The 16,964-nt window shown below is 47.5% G+C and overlaps 3 protein-coding genes across 4 annotated transcripts; 1 reads left to right on the top strand and 2 right to left on the bottom strand.

Moving 5' to 3' along the window:
• Positions 1 to 1,114: 1,114 nt before the first annotated feature.
• Positions 1,115 to 5,414, top strand: LOC109731681 (uncharacterized). Its single transcript, XM_040390657.3, has 4 exons — positions 1,115 to 1,456; positions 1,551 to 1,705; positions 1,805 to 1,970; positions 5,000 to 5,414. The coding sequence occupies exons 2-4, from the start codon at positions 1,590 to 1,592 to the stop codon at positions 5,114 to 5,116; spliced, it is 399 nt and encodes a 132-aa protein (XP_040246591.1). The 5' UTR covers positions 1,115 to 1,456; positions 1,551 to 1,589; the 3' UTR covers positions 5,117 to 5,414.
• A 2,235-nt stretch (positions 5,415 to 7,649) lies between these two features.
• Positions 7,650 to 11,562, bottom strand: LOC109731680 (bifunctional L-3-cyanoalanine synthase/cysteine synthase 2, mitochondrial). Of its 2 annotated transcripts, XM_073497981.1 has the most exons (9): positions 11,474 to 11,562; positions 10,728 to 11,052; positions 10,519 to 10,628; positions 9,339 to 9,396; positions 8,522 to 8,975; positions 8,334 to 8,413; positions 8,193 to 8,252; positions 7,998 to 8,078; positions 7,650 to 7,902 (listed from the first exon to the last, which is right to left on the bottom strand). In XM_073497981.1, exons 2-9 carry the CDS (start codon positions 10,920 to 10,922, stop codon positions 7,804 to 7,806), a joined length of 1,137 nt encoding a protein of 378 aa, XP_073354082.1. In that variant the 5' UTR covers positions 10,923 to 11,052; positions 11,474 to 11,562; the 3' UTR covers positions 7,650 to 7,803. The 2 variants fall into 2 exon arrangements, with proteins under 2 accessions (XP_073354082.1, XP_020146442.1); XM_020290853.4 differs by lacking the exon at positions 11,474 to 11,562 and having other exon boundaries at positions 10,728 to 11,049.
• A 924-nt stretch (positions 11,563 to 12,486) lies between these two features.
• On the bottom strand, positions 12,487 to 12,873 carry LOC109731665 (ethylene-responsive transcription factor ERF071-like). The gene has a single exon (XM_020290835.1). It carries the CDS (start codon positions 12,871 to 12,873, stop codon positions 12,487 to 12,489), a length of 387 nt encoding a protein of 128 aa, XP_020146424.1.
• Positions 12,874 to 16,964: the final 4,091 nt, after the last annotated feature.

The following is a 16,964-nucleotide window of genomic DNA, read 5'->3' as shown; positions in this document are numbered from 1 at the left end:
TTTCTTGATTGTTTTTGACTTTGCAGAAAATCAATACCAAATGAAATCCAAATGCCACAAAACTTTTTGAAGATTTTTTTTTCTGGCGATAAGAAACCCTGGAAGCTTTGGGAGGCCATGAGAAGATGGAGGAGTGGCCCGCCCTGGTGGGTAGTGGGGCCCATGAGTCTCCGTTTGACCTAGCTCCGCCTCTATAAATACTCTAAAATCAGGAAACCTACCAAAGAGTCCACGAAATACTTTTTACGCCGCCGCAAGCCTCTGTTCTCAAAACAATGTTTAATTGTGTGTTGTTCGTTTCTGCAACACGCATGCGATAACAAGAGGTTTTACTAATACTCCTATAATCTCTTGTGTTCGGGATTGTAAAAGGAATGTTATAGGATGTATTAGTATATACTTTCTCTGTAAAGAAATATAAGAGCATTTAGATCAGTACTTTAGTAAATATGTAAGTTATAAATTACATACTTCCTTCATTGCAAAGCTATTCATTTCTAAATTAGCTGAGATGACCATTCACATTAGTTAACTCCTAACAGAGGGAGTATATATATATCAGAAAAAGGTAAAAAAATTATTATAGTTTGCACCTTCAAAATAAATTTTTCTACATGAAACAGTTGAAAAAAAGAGGCGGTAAATAAATAAAGCGGGAATGAAAAAGAGAAAGAAAATACAAGAAACAAAGAGGGGTTTTTGGATGCGGAGTTTCTGCTCCCGAGCTCATCTGCATCCGTATTGACGAAAAAATCAAACAAATACTACAAAAATTCAAAAAATTCTATTTTTTCGTATGATAGATAATTTGATGCGTGAGGTCCGCTTCAAATTTCAATTCATTTGAACATCTGAGCAGCTATCGGCAAAAAAACAAAATTAGGATCTGTAAAATAGTTTACTGTTCACGCACTGTTCTGACCCGATATGGTTTTTTTACAAGAGCTGCTCAGATGTCCAAATGAATTAAAATTTAGAGCGGACCTCACGCATCAAATTACCTACCACACATTCTCAAAAAAATTACCTACGACACAAAAAGTTAGATTTTTTGAATTTTTATAGTATTTGTTTTGATTTTTTCCGGACCGGAGCAGATGAGCCTGGCCACCGAGTTGGATTTCCGGGTTTTTTTTTCTGAGTTTCGTTTTTTTCTTAGCGGAATACTAGTAGTCCGTACTCCTCGCCGCTACGACCCTGACCGCGCCGCCGCCGCCGCCGCCGCCGTCGCCGCCTCAACTTTGACGGCGAGCAGCCGCGTCGCAGCGGTCTGAGCAAGGGTACCACCACCCGGGCCGAGCTCCGGACATGGCGGCGGGGGCGTGGGCCGCGCTCAGGTCGGTCGTGAAGCCCTGCATCGCCGCCTCCCTCATAGGCCTCACCGTCTCCGACCGCTACTTCTCGGTCGCCGCCGTCCGAGGCGCCTCCATGCACCCTACCTTCGAGGGCAGGACAGGTAAGCCCCACCTCTCCCCTCTTCGCCCACGGGCCACGGACACAACCCGCCGGATTCTTGTTCGATTTCTTACCGTCGCTGGCGTCTCCGCCAGGTGAATACGCGCTGGTGTAGCGGCTATGCCTCGAGCGCTATGACTTCTCCCGCGGCGACGTCGCACCTTCGTGTAAGCTCGCTCGCCGCCCCCGCCGCCGACGCCCCGGCCGGACTGCTTCCAGGCCGTTCCCTGATGCTTCCAGTGGGTCATGGGTGTGGTGGTGCAGATATATACCGGATCTTGATTCTTTTTATCTTCTAGAAATGGCGGATCTTGATTCTTGGTGCTGCTGTATATATGTGTGTATGCAGGACGCCGGTGGACCACCAGAGGAAGGCGATCAAGAGGGTGATTGGGCTGCCCGGCGACTGGATCAGCGTCCCGGAGACGAAGGAGATCCGGAAGATACCGGAGGGCCACTGCTGGGTCGAAGGGGACAATGGCAGCGTCAGCCGGGACTCGAGAACCTACGGCCCTGTAAGACATTCTACTGCTCCCTTGAATTTACCCATATTTGGTGTCATCTTGCTAGAAATATCTTTTTTGTAAATATTTTAGTCCTGGAATGTCACCCACCCACTCGTCGCTGTCAACGATTTAGTCACCCCTGGAGTCTCTCCGAAACTTTGTTTGGCAGAGGCCACTGAATTTGTCCTGAGAGATTTGTTTCGAATAGGATTACCATCAGGCCAAGCCTGAACTATGAAGAATGCATTGGATTAGGGAGAACTAACCAAAGGAGCAAATGTACAAACAGACTGGTTACATGTCCTCTGGAAGATTACTACTAAAGTATGGACTTCCATATCAAAGTGAATATCAAGATGATTTAAGTATGGAGTTGTGATTCTCATCATCACTGGCCAAGAAAGAGCCCCTTGCCAATGAGTTGCCCCCCTGCTTTCTCCACCAAAGTTCATCTGGAAAACCCCGAACAATTTCCACGGTCAAACTTTGCTAGAACAGAGTGCACATATGTAAAGTGTAGAAGCAATCCAATGAAAGACACGTGCAAAGATAATTGACAACAGTTAGTTTTTATTACCATGACTATAAAATACTGGGATATCACCCAGTCATATGTAAAGTGAGAAAAGAGTCCAACGGCAGATAAATACAAAGATAACTAGCAACAATTAATTACCGTTAATATCAAATATTGCTGCATTTTTGCATGCTGCTTGGACAGTTGGCTTGTCCATGTCACATGTTTTAACGTTTAGACAAGTGTCCGTGAGTCTGCCGCCCACTTGTCAGTCGCAGAGTCAAAGTCATCTCTGGAGACTTCTCTATTTTTTCCAAGAGTCTGCGCGAGACTTGGCAGATGCCAGCCTAGTTAAATTTGTCCAGAGGCCGGCCAGCAGCTTACCTCATCAATCCCAGCCATGGAGATTTCTCATTTTGTTACAAGTCGTGCTCTGGATACACATCAAGTTAGTGCCATGACAGGGAGGAAGCGGTGAGGAGTGCCAATCTAATTTTGTTTGACAACTCGTGTAATGTAACTTGTTGTATTTTCTGATATATGGGAAACATATGTGTTTGCATGGACATAAAGCATTTTATGGAGTGATTATACACCACCAACAACAACAACAAAGCCTTTAGTCCCAAACAAGTTGGGGTAGGCTAGAGGTGAAACCCATAAGATCTCGCAACCAACTCATGGCTCTGGCACATGGATAGCAAGCTTCCACGCACCCCTGTCCATAGCTAGTTCTTTGGTGATACTCCAATCCTTCAGGTCTCTCTTAACGGACTCCTCCCATGTCAAATTCGGTCTACCCTGCCCTCTCTTGACATTCTCCGCGCGCTTTAGCCGTCCGCTATGCACTGGAGCTTCTGGAGGCTTGCGCTGAATATGCCCAAACCATCTCAGACGATGTTGGACAAGCTTCTCTTCAATTGGTGCTACCCCAACTCTATCTCGTATATCATCATTCCGGACTCGATCCTTCCTCGTGTGGCCACACATCCATCTCAACATGCGCATCTCCGCCACACCTAACTGTTGAACATGTCACCTTTTAGTTGGCCAGCGCTCAGCGCCATACAACATTGCGGGTCGAACCGCCATCCTGTAGAACTTGCCTTTTAGCTTTTGTGGCACTCTCTTGTCACAGAGAATGCCAGAAGCTTGGCGCCACTTCATCCATCCGGCTTCGATTCGGTGGTTCACATCTTCATCAATACCCCCATCCTCCTGCAGCATTGACCCCAAATACCGAAATGTGTCCTTCTGGGGTACCACCTGGCCATCAAGGCTAACCTCCTCCTCCTCACACCTAGTAGTACTGAAACCGCACATCATGTACTCGGTTTTAGTTCTACTAAGCCTAAACCCTTTCGATTCCAAGGTTTGTCTCCATAACTCTAACTTCCTATTTACCCCCGTCCGACTATCGTCAACTAGCACCATATCATCCGCAAAGAGCATACACCATGGGATATCTCCTTGTATATATCCCTTGTGACCTCATCCATCACCAATGCAAAAAGATAAGGGCTCAAAGCTGACCCCTGATGCAGTCCTATCTTAATCGGAAAGTCATCAGTGTCGGCATCACTTGTTCGAACACTTGTCACAACATTATCGTACATGTCCTTGATGAGGGTAATGTACTTTGCTGGGACTTTGTGTTTCTCCAAGGCCCACCATATGACATTCCGTGGTATCTTATCATAGGCCTTCTCCAAGTCAATGAACACCATATGCAAGTCCTTCTTTTGCTCCCTATATCTCTCCATAAGTTGTCGTACCAAGAAAATGGCTTCCATGGTCGACCTCCCAGGCATGAAACCAAACTGATTTTTGGTCACGATTGTCATTCTTCTTAAGCGGTGCTCAATGACTCTCTCCCAAAGCTTCATTCAGCTAAAAGTATTAAGAGATCCCAATTACACCATTCAGCTAAAAGTATTAGAGATCCCAATTAAGATATAATTGGATGTTCTATCAGATCGAGCAACCCCCTGCACTTCTTGTTCCAATGAAACCCAAATATCACCCATTACGGTTCGGGCTTAAGCATGGGATCGAGCTAACATGAAGCCGCTCCTGTGCTCTGAGTTTTGCTATCTTGTATTCCTCTGTTTATATCTGCTGCTTTGATCTAGTTCCAGCTTGTATTGTAGTAAATCAAACAGTATTGCATTAGCTCAATGGAATAAGTGTCTAATCCAGCTTAGCAGAGCGGGGCTTGCAGTTGTCTCGGTGCTATTTTTGATACTGCTATGGTGCCGTGTCCAATTTGGTTACTGTCACCATTGAAATTGAAATACAGTCCATCTGCAGTTTGAAATTATAGTGTTTTTGCTTTGAAAAGTAGCAGCACACATGCTAGGGCAACTTACATTTGTGGCTGATGTTAAGTCAGGAGAATTTTTGATTTCTTGGGTTGCACAATTTTGGTGGGAAAACAGAGCACACCTGTGTATTTGATGTCAGCCGTAGTCCTGGCCATGATGAACATGTTTATTATCCTTTTGTTGTCTGCTGCATGCAGGTGCCGCTTGGTCTGGTGCAGGGGAGGGTGACGCATGTGGTGTGGCCGCCCCGTAAGATAGGCCGTGTCGACAAAAGGGTACCGGAAGGAAGGGTCATGCCGCAGCGGAATCTCTAGCCTCCCCATCTTCCTTCCCCGGTTGCTTTGTCCCACAGTTTTGTTTGTTCTCACAGGAGATTCATCATGTAACAATGTAACATCAGCGGCAGGAGGAGGCCATTCGCTGCTCCGCCGTCGCCCGAGTGTAGGCACAACAGTAGAGTTTCTTCTTCTGTAAGCTTTACCGGCTGTAGGAACTCATCATTGTAAGGGGAAGCAGAGCTTTTGGTAGGAGCCTGCTAGGCTAGGAGCTGTTGCCACTCAATTTGTCTGTGGATCTATGTGTTTTCGGTGGTTAAGATCCGCTTCTGATGAATCACTGTTGCTGTGATGATGTACGAACGTTTTGAATCCACAAGCCGATTGATTATCTATTATAATCGTGCTGTTATTTCGTTGTTTGCGAAGACAACATAGTTTGATATATTATAACATGTTATCACAGATTAAAAGATAAATGATCTCAAAGTACTTGCTGAAGGCAGCACGAAAAGAAACCCTGATCAACTTAATCTTATGAACTCTTGCACCAGCAAACTGAATCAGATGTCTTTGGTCGTTTCAGTATGCCGAGAACAAGTGCAAGCAGATTTAAGGCAACTGCATGGTGACATCTTCAGGGTTCTCTCACGAAGGATATGGAGGTACTTCTTCTGCTGCTATGATCTACTACTAGCTGTGATACAGTATTTTGGTTCGTTTGTCTTCCGGAATTATCCTGATGGTTGGCATGTGCATATAAGTAATTGATTCATGCAGGGGGTTGTTAGAGATATCAGGTCTCTGAATACTAGGCCTAACAATGCAAATGGTGCAAGTATGTTTACTCATCACTCGACTAACTGAATCCGTAAGTCTTCCTTTATTCTTTTCTCACTATTTTTTCTCTCTTGGCTGAAGGACCAGAGCTGCTCCCCCAATGAAGACCACAGAGAAACCAAGATGTAGAAGCAAATGGATAGCCCCCTGATGAACCAAACATCAGCAGCAAATGGAAGCCCCATGATCACCCATACACCAGTAGGAAATGGAAGGCCCCAGATGAATCAAACACCAGTAACAGATGGAAGGCCACAGTTGTACCAGACACCAGGGATAAATAAAAGACCTCAGAAGGAACACTTATATACCCTCTAATCTGGATCACTGAAGTAACAGTTTTCACGATGGATGTGTTAAAAAAGGTTTCTGTTAGTATGCTTACTGAGACTCCAAATTCTGAAAACCTCGAACGGAACTGCTAAATATATGTAAACTTCTCAAAAGATGAGGAAATTGACATTCTTATCTGCATGATCTTGTGGAATATGCTTATTTTCATGACATAACTAGTTTAACGCTGGCAGTTCAAATCTTGAAATAGAACACATTGTATTGCTCCACCAGAACCCACACTTTCTCTTTCTTCAGGAAGATTATAGTCATGACTTTCGGTTGTAGTACAAATATGTCTCTGCTCTGCATATACATGTCTTCACTGTTTTGCTCTTTATGTCCTTGTCAGGTTTTGGATTCTGATAATGCTTGCTTGTTAATACCAGCCTCCCCGTACCTTCCATTTATTCTACTAGAGAGGGAGATCTGAATCCAAATGTAGAACAGGGAAAGGTAAAAGCAGCTCGATTGGTTGGTTCAAGATACAGGCTGGCACCAACACAGAAAGAGGTGACGGATTGAAAGGTCAATCCACAAGAGCGAACTAAGAAGGTAATCAGTGATACCTTGCCCCTTTGTGTCAATGAAATTGCCAAATTGATATATGATACCTCGAGCAAACTAAAGGTGTTGGCTAGCCTGAGTATGAATGCTTTCAGCGATTCATATTAACGTGCACCTTTGCAATACTGCTCACAATTCATGGCGAACATCCACCTAGTTCTGGTTCTGAAAAAAGCATACAACTGAATTTACTGAACAGTTGCGGCTTGCGTTATGTTTGCTGAGTATGTGAATAGTGGCTTTGTACTTCTGTTTGAAAGTGCAGGAACCACTCAGAATAATCATCGATCCAGACAATGATGGTGAAGGCCGTACTTCCCGGGCGATTCTCAACGTAGAACCAGGTATGCATTGTTGTTATCAAAGAAGCACGAAATCATCATTTGCAGCAGAAAGAAGTTGTAAATGAGACGAAGAAAATCACCCTCTGTTATGTATAATATATTCTGCAGCTGACCTGATGAAAGAAGCCGGCAGCGAGTGGGGCCTGCAGCTTGTGTGCGGGGCGAGGAAGAGGAGGACGAGAAGTGAAACACTGTCCATTGATGCTGCCGCCTTGCTGCTAGGAGAAGGCGAGAGGAGGAGGCAGGAACCTGGGCCAGAAGCACAGAAGGACGAGGCTATTCACGCGGTAAGCTGCTCCAGCAAAGCCAGCTTGCCGGTGCAACCCCAAGTACGACACGACCCAGGGGATCACCTGAGGCGGCCTGAGCAGCCATGTCGGCGCCGCACACACCAACGGAAAAAGGTTGTTCGACTTTGGCAACATCGAAGCACATAGTATCACTTGACCCATGATCCCCACAACTCAAACACATGCACATTATAGATCTCCAGAGAGGTAAAGTCCTTTTTTCAACCATTTCAACTGTTGTTTACACGAGTTCCACATGATGAACAAACTGAAGAATTGCAAATGGAGGTATGACTAGCACTTGCAACATGGTTGCAGTGAATTTATTCTACATGCGTTGTATAGCTCCAACTTAGTCCACTGGCACTGGCTGCATTGCCTCAGCCTCCTTCCTCAGACCCTCAAATAGCGCCGACGACAAGTATCGCTCTCCCGCGCTCGGATGAACAGTCTGGAACAACAGGCAGGTGCATTGGTCACTCAGTCTTCTGAAACTTATCCATCTTAACATATTTTTTTATAAAGATATAGGTATGTATGTCGTACCACGATGAGCTTCCCTTTGTTTTCTGGCCTCTTTGCGAGTTCGATCGCTGCCACTGTGTTGGCTCCTGATGATATCCCCACCTGAGAAATGTATCAATTTCAGCACAAATTTGATGTAACCAGTCCAGTTTCACATGAGCCAATATAACCATTCCTTTCCTTTTCCGTAGGGGGCAGTTTATTTTTTTGACTTACCAGCAGGCCCTCTTGCAGTGCCAACTGCTTCGCCATCTTAACGGCGTCTTCGCCTTTCACCTGTCAATTACATGCAGGAATTCAGTAAGAATTACAGAGTCTATTCTACCAAAAAAAAAGAAGTCCAGTTTGGTTCCTTACCTCCAGAACCTTTTCCATTATATCCATGTCCAAAATATCTGGCTTAAATCCAACTCCATTTCCAGTGATGAGGTGAGGCCCTGCAGTTAGGTTCAGTTAGCAATATGATCAGGAACTAACTAAAAAAGATATCTACTAGCATGAAACAAAGAAGAAGGTTTGATCATTTTCAGAAACCAATAACCTACCTGGCTTGCCACCGTTCAGTACATTTGCTTCGGCAGGTTCAACTCCATAGATCTTTGCGTTGGGGTTCTTCTCCTTGAGGTACTTGCCGACGCCGGTGACGGTGCCGCCGCTGCCGATTCCCATGACGAAGATGTCGACCTGCCCGAGCGTGTCCTCCCATATCTCCGGACCGGTGGTCTCGTAGTGCACCTGGACGTTGGCGGGATTCTCGAACTGCTGGAGCATGAAGGCGCTGGGATGGTTCTCATAGAGCTGGGTTGCTTTCCTGACGGTGCCTCCCATCCCCTTCGCCGGGTCTGTGAGCACGAGCTGCGCGCCGAAGGCCTTCATGACCACCCTCCTCTCGAGGCTGGTGTATGATGGCATCGTCAGCACGAGCTCGTACCCTTTGAGCGCAGCCATGAACGCCAGGCCGATGCCCATGTTCCCGGATGTAGGCTCGATTAGCGTCGTCTATTTCAGAAGCGACTTGCGGTTAGTTTCAGATCCATATGCAGGTGTGACAGTGTGACTGATTTCTTGCAGAACAACAGTGTGGTTTTCTCAACAAAAACTCTGAATCTTTGTCAAAAACCGACACAATGAAGCACATGCCTTCTATTGTTTCACCATTCTTGCAATCTTAGTGTCATTTCCAAGTGAAATAAGAACTCAATGATGAATGACCGGTTTTCTTTTATTCATTTTATTTATTTATATCAATCAATGTTGTTACTTCCTCTTGGCTGTTGAATGGGCCTGAGCTTAGCTCAAGAGGTACAGTACTTTTTACCGAGTACAGTTGTTGATTTATCTGAAGAATGAGTGATGACTGACCTTGCCTGGGGTTATCAGCCCCTTCTTCTCCGCATCTTCGATCATGGAGATTGCTGGCCTGGATCATACATCAGACGTATTAATCACTTATTCACACCGGAAACAGAGGTGGAATTCTTGTTTCCTTCAGATATACTGACGGATAATAAATAGGTTGGTGATTTTCTTATTCCATTTTACATGCTTGTTTTGGCTGTATATATATTCTTGCGAATAAAATAAGCAGAGTAAATCGTAGGCCTCAGGTTTGTTAACAGTTAAGGATCTTATAATTCAGACAAAACAAATTGTCCCAGCAGGATCAAGCATGCCAAGTTGTCAGCTCCACTAGAATAAGAATAGAGATCAGGTCCCTTCCACACTAGCTTCTAGATCTGGATGGAGAATGTATTGTACTAGTCTGCAAAGTAGTAAGACTTGAACGACCAAAATTAAGGTGGACTAGTCGCTCATCATGACTTGTATAACAGAAAAGACTAACTGCATCTGTCTCTAATTCTTTCCTTGGATCCCAGTGCATATCACTGTCGATGTATCACAATGAGGCAGACAGGAAGATATGGATCTGGATCCCCACTTGTCCCTTTATTATTTCCCCCCACGAAAGCGACCGGATCGATGGGGAGGTTATTTTAGTCGATTCCGGTCGCTATCTAGATCAGAACAATAACAATAGTTTGATCGATGTTCTCTAACCAGTGTGTGTATTAGCATGATAATACCAATAGATTAACCAGTCCCCGTCGGTGAATATGACATGGATCGTATATATGCCGCTCGTGGGCGGTATTAGTTCAAGTAGGGATGGATGATAATAAATAGTTTGATGATCTTATGGTTTCATATAGATGGAGACTTGTTGGAGCCTGCCTACACACAGGTCAAAGATCTGGGGTTTTGATTATGACCATCAATAATTGTCATTATCAGACCGGATATTCGATTGGTTCCACTGTCTATTCTAGAGCAAAAGTGGATAAGCTGCTAGTTCTTGTCCACCAACCGACCAATCAAGCAGGAATTGATTTGCAGCCACTGGAACATGATCGACAACTGATTGATAACGGCCCACAGACACCACACGACATATACTATAGTAAGTAGTAGTAAATTAGGATCTCGGATATGCGTGACTGTCACGTGAAGAGGAGAGTAATTAAGGTAATAATGAGCAATTAACCTGTCCTTAACGCTGAAGGAAGGCTGGAGGAACTCGAGCTTGGCGGCGACGCGGGCGCCGCACCCCTCCGTCACCTTGTTCAGGTACACCAGCGGCGTCCGGCCGATGAGCTGCCATATCACACATCCGAGGGGGAGGAGGGAGCATCAGATGGAGCTACTAGCTGATTGATTAGAGGAGGAAGATGGAGCGGGGTGTAGGTAACGCACGTGGGCGGCGGTGTCCCTGATGTTGAGCACCCCGGGATGGTCCTCCTGCTGCTGCAGGGTGGAGAAGGGAGACGCGGCGGCGCCGGCGGCCGAGGAGGCGGAGGACGACGACGCTAGCACGCCGGCGGCGGCCCCTTGCAGCTGGCGGAGGGGCTGGTTCTTGTTCCTCATCAGCCTCATCACCATCCTCTCCATCTCTCTCGCTGGTCGGTCGGAAGGTGCGTAGCTAGTGGAGTGGAGTTGATGGATCAGTGGCGCGCGGTTGGTGTGCTGTGGTGTGGTTCGTGGGCACGCTACGGGTATATATATATACTCGCTCCGTAATCTTGTTGGAGATAAGAGTAAAATGAATAAATCTGCATCCTAAAATGCATCTATATATGTCTGTATATGGTCCATAGTGAAATCTCTACAAAGACTTATATTTAGCAACGAGATTTTATTATGAACCAATTTAAGAACGAGATTTCACTATGGACCACATACAGAGTAAAATGAATGAATCTACACTCTAAAATGCATCTATATACATCTGTATGTTGTTAATTGTGAAATCTCTACAAATACTTATATTTAGCAACAAGATTTTACTATGGACCAATTTAAGAACGAGATTTCACTATGGACCACATACAGAGTAAAATGAATGAATCTACACTCTAAAATGCATCTATATACATCTGTATCTGATCCATAATAAAATCTCTACACATCAAAGACTTATACTTTAGGAATGGAGGGAGTACATAGTGGAGAGAGGGAGGCCGGCGGCTTGTAGCAGAGTGAGTGCGAAAAGCGGAGGGAAGGAAGATCCGCGTTGGAGATGCTCGTGTGTGGCGCGTACGGGAGGGAGGGGCCTTTTCTTTTTGGGAGGGGGTGGCTGCTCGATGGAGCAAGGAGGTGAGATGGCATCTTGGATTCTTGGGGCCAAATGCAGTGCATCCATCATCATCCATGACGCCAGCCAATGAGCACGAGGCTAGCTAGGAGATCCAGTCATCCATCCCATTCCCATGCATGGACAACAACCACCCTGACATGTACAGTAGCCTGTCTGTGATTGCTGGAAACCAAACCACTTCCATGCATCCATGCACGCGCGCCCGCGCGCTTTGGGGTGGGGCTGCTGCATGTACTGTCGGGGTGCACGAGGCCAATTAAGTCAAGTCATACGTCGGTGGCGGCTGCTTAGAGCATCTCCAACAGCCACCTAACACGCGGCACGCAAAAAAATACTTTACAGCGTGTCCATCGTCTGGGTTGGCACGGCGGGCAGCGCTAGCTCCAGCAGCCATGCTAAAATTTAGCGCGCGCGTAGCTCCAGCAGGCGCTCTAAAATGCAGCGCGTGCTCTCGCACGAACACTCTGAACTAGGTTGCATACATATTTTTTAGATAAAAACAATACATAGTTCATAGATAAAAAAGTGATACATAGATATTTTACATAGTTCATCATAGCATAGATAGATAAAACTATGATGCAACTACATAAAAACTATAGTGCAACTACATACTACGGTGCAACTAGATAAACTACAGTGCAACTACATATTACAGTGCAACTACATACTACTCCGAGTGGTCCTCATCATCATCATCCTTGCTGGTGTTGTCCGAGGTATCGAGCCAAATGTCCTCCCAACGAAGATCATTATCCCCAAAGATCGACTCCCCACCTTCTTCGACGATATCGCACTGCGATATCACCAGTGCCTTCCGCCGACGCCTGTCCGCCCGCTCCGCGCGGCGCCTTGCCGTCATTTTTGCCCAGTAGGCGCGCTCGTTGGCGACGTCCTCCGGGTGGCGCCGGCGCCACTCGCCATGGCTCGCTCGTCCTCCTCGGTGATGAGGAGGCGGCGCTGCCGCCGACGGTGCTCCGCACGGTCCTGGTCCGTGATAAGACGAGGCGGAGGGGCGACGACCTGCGCCTGCTCGCGCGTGTAGACGTCGCGGAAGTTCATCTGCGACGGAGGCCTCTCTAGGCGCCACGCCGCCGCGTCGTACGCGCGGGCGGCCTCGTGCGCGGTCCCGAACGTGCCGAGGCCGAGCCGGACGTCGCCGGACCGGATCTCGGCGTAGTAGGTGCCGCAGGGGCGCTCGCGGACGCTGCGGTAGCCAGACGATCTCTGGCGGCGCAGCGGCATGATGGCGCGGTGGTGGCGGGGCGACGAAGCGGCGAGCGAGCGGCAGAGAAGCGGCAGAGGGCGCGTGGCAGTGTGGAGGCCGTGTGGCGAGCGCCGCAATTTATAGGCGCGCCGGAAGCGGTGCGCCAAATCTAGCACGCGAGCTGCATCCTTTTCCCATGCGCGCGCAATCGTTTCCCGCGCACGCTACTTTCCCGCCGCCGCTGGAGCGCGCCAAAAAGTCCCGCGCGCGCTAAAGTGACAGTTTACCACGCGCGCGCGTCTTTTGGCGCCGCTATTGGAGATGCTTTTAGCCCAAGTCCAACCCGCCGACCCATCTGGTCCTTCGGCGTTCATTTGGGTCCGCGGGATAGAAAACGCGGTCCAATACGCTGACGCAAATGGACCAGAGTTCATCTTTTGTCCACCCGAAACTCTTTTCCGGCCTAAATTTAAGTTGAGTTTGCGACGGCGCAGACGCACACGACGCTCTCCCTTGTCCTTCCCCTCGCCCGTTCGTTGGTGGCACATCGATCATTCTCCCTCCATCCCTACACACCCGACGCCTTCGGCCACATCGTCCTCGCCGTCGTTGCCCACTTTTAGTCGCTTGGATGCTACCCAGGCTGCCGTTCGCATCCACACACACCCCCTACCTCCACGCCGCATCCGAGGCCCACTCTTGTCGGCGTTGGTGGCCTCTTATCAGCGCCGACATAGCATGAGAAGGCACGGTCTGGCAACGCCCCTCGCCTCCACAGTTGTCGGCCTCGCCCTCCACGTTTGCCGGCACCGCCCTCGCCTTCACTTCGACAGGCCTGTTGCCTGTACGGGGAGGGCACAAGGTTCTTTACCGGCCGCTACCCCATCATGCCCGTAAGGTGTTTGGAGTTTTGCCCACAAGGTACCATGGATAGTGGGGATGAGTTATTTTTCAATAACTTCATGTGTTCATCATATGATTCATCGCGGGACGATGAGGATTTTGTGGTCGCGACTATGGTCATCAATGACCATATTACTAGGCAGCGGTCAAGGTTTAGGGGATCGATCTCGGGCCATGCTTCGGCGTTGAATCACAACAGAGAGAGCGGTCATTGCTTACTCTTCGTCGATTACTTTCAGTGCACGTCTCCGCCCTGTAATCACAAGCTTTTCCAACACTGCTTCTGGATGGCGAGACGTGTATTCAACCATATTCAGGAGGGAGTGATGAAGTATGATGATTACTTTAGATGCAAGGAGGATGCCTTTGGAAAGGTTGGCTTCTCCTCTTATCATAAATGCACTGCAGCTATTCAGATGCTTTGTATACGGAATTCTCGGTGATCTTGTGAATGAGTATGTCTGCGTGCAATGTTTCTTTTTGGTTAGATTTTTATATGCATTCAAGTATAAAATTGTGTAGATTTGGCCGCCTACCGTCTGGGCGGACCAAATGGGTCAGTTGGTTGGGCGCACTGGCCAGCAAAACACGGACGGGGCTGGACGCCGCCCCTACGACCGACCCAAACAGACAAGAAGCCGACCAAATCCGCGTCTGTTTGGGTCAGCGCGTCGAAGTTGGCCTTAGAGCATCTACAACCGAGATGCACAAATCTCACCCTTATACGTCTGCGAATGCGTCTGGGTATGTCCATCGACAGTGACTGGTCATCACCTATTTGTCCTCGTTTACACTCATGCTTCTCAAACGACTGTCTCTTAAACCCATGCAAACGTAGATAAACAATGAAACATAAATCAAACCAATATATAGCACAATCCAACCCAAAAGACATAGTTCACCATCACTGAGTTCATCGCATAGAGTTCATCATTGGACAGATTTAACCTACATAGATTAAAAAACTAGAAAAACGTAGCGGGGCCGCGGAGGTCACCATTTTCTCGTCGGGCCCGTCCCCTTGCGGTCACTAGAGTGGTGGTAGTACTCCTCCGTGTAGGTGTCCACGGCGGGAGGTGTGTAGTCGTGCCATAGTCGGACGATGACGAGATGCAGCTGGTGAGACGTCGGACGGTCTCCCTCACGAGCTACCTCCTTTGCCGCGGCGGTCTCCTTCTGCTACGTGAGGCGCTTCGATGCTTCGATGACGAGGAAAGAGTCTTGGTGTTCTTGCGGTGGAGGCGCCTCGCGTCCGTCTCCGCCGTTAGCAATCGACGAAGGACATTATGGAGGAGTTGCTGTTGGGGAACATAGTAATTTCAAAAAAATTCCTACGCACACGCAAGATCATGGTGATGCATAGCAACGAGAGGGGAGAGTGTTGTCCACGTACCCTCGTAGACCGAAAGCGGAAGCGTTAACACAACGCGGTTGATGTAGTCGTACGTCTTCACGATCCGACCGATCAAGTACCGAATGCACGGCACCTCCGAGTTCAGCACACGTTCAGCTTGATAACGTCCCTCGAACTCCGATCCAGCCGAGTGTTGACGGAGAGTTTCGTCAGCACGACGGCGTGGTGACGATGATGATGTTCTACCGACGCAGGGCTTCGCCTAAGCACTGCTACGATATTATCGAGGTGTAATATGGTGGAGGGGGCCACCGCACACGGCTAAGAGATCAATAGATCAATTGTTGTGTCTATAGGGTGCCCCCTGCCCCCGTATATAAAGGAGCAAGGGGGGAGGCGGTCGGCCTAGGAGGAGGGCACGCCAAGGGGGGAGTCCTACTCCCACCGGGAGTAGGGGTGGGAGTAGGACTCCTCCTTTCCTTGTTGGAGTAGGAGAAGGGAAGGGAGAAGGAGAAGGAAGGAAGGGGGCGCCCCCCTCCCTAGTCCATGGGGAGGGGTGCGGCCACCCTTTGGGGCCTTTCTCTCCTTTCCCGTATGGCCCATTAAGGCCCAATACGAATTCCCGTAACTCTCCGGTACTCCGAAAAATACCCGAATCACTCGGAACCTTTCCGATGTCCGAATATAGTCGTCCAATATATCGATCTTTACGTCTCGACTATTTCGAGACTCCTCGTCATGTCCCCGATCTCATCAGGGACTCCGAACTCCTTCGGTACATCAAAACTCATAAACTCATAATAAAATTGTCATCGTAACGTTAAGCGTGCGGACCCTACGGGTTCGAGAACTATGTAGACATGACCGAGACACGTCTCCGGTCAATAACCAATAGCGGAATCTGGATGCTCATATTGGCTCCCACATATTCTACGAAGATCTTTATCGGTCAAACCGCATAACAACATACGTTGTTCCCTTTGTCATCGGTATGTTACTTGCCTGAGATTCGATCGTCGGTATCTTAATACCTAGTTCAATCTCGTTACCGGCAAGTCTCTTTACTCGTTCCGTAATACATCATCTCGCAACAAACTCATTAGTTGCAATGCTTGCAAGGCTTAAGTGATGTGCATTACCGAGAGGGCCCAGAGATACCTCTCCGACAATCGGAGTGACAAATCCTAATCTCGAAATACGCCAACCCAACAAGTGCCTTCGGAGACACCTGTAGAGCACCTTTATAATCACCCAGTTACGTTGTGACGTTTGGTAGCACACAAAGTGTTCCTCCGGTAAACGGGAGTTGCATAATCTCATAGTCATAGGAACATGTATAAGTCATGAAGAAAGCAATAGCAACATACTAAACGATCGAGTGCTAAGCTAACGGAATGGGTCAAGTCAATCACATCATTCTCCTAATGATGTGATCCCGTTAATCAAATGACAACTCATGTCTATGGCTAGGAAACATAACCATCTTTGATCAACGAGCTAGTCAAGTAGAGGCATACTAGTGACACTCTTTTTGTCTATGTATTCACACATGTATCAAGTTTCCGGTTAATACAATTCTAGCATGAATAATAAACATTTATCATGATATAAGGAAATAAATAATAACTTTATTATTGCCTCTAGGGCATATTTCCTTCAGTCTCCCACTTGCACTAGAGTCAATAATCTAGTTCACATCGCCATGTGATTTGACATCAATAGTTCACATCACCATGTGATTAACACCCATAGTTCACATCGTCATGTGACCAACACCCAAAGGGTTTACTAGAGTCAGTAATCTAGTTCACATCGCTATGTGATTAACACCCAAAGAGTACTAAGGTGTGATCATGTTTTGCTTGTGAGATA

The sequence above is a fragment of the Aegilops tauschii genome, chromosome 5, assembly GCF_002575655.3.
Source record: "Aegilops tauschii subsp. strangulata cultivar AL8/78 chromosome 5, Aet v6.0, whole genome shotgun sequence".
NCBI lineage: Eukaryota > Viridiplantae > Streptophyta > Magnoliopsida > Poales > Poaceae > Aegilops > Aegilops tauschii.
The sequence above is the reverse complement of the archived record's forward strand: the minus strand, read 5'-3'. Positions and strand labels throughout refer to the sequence as shown.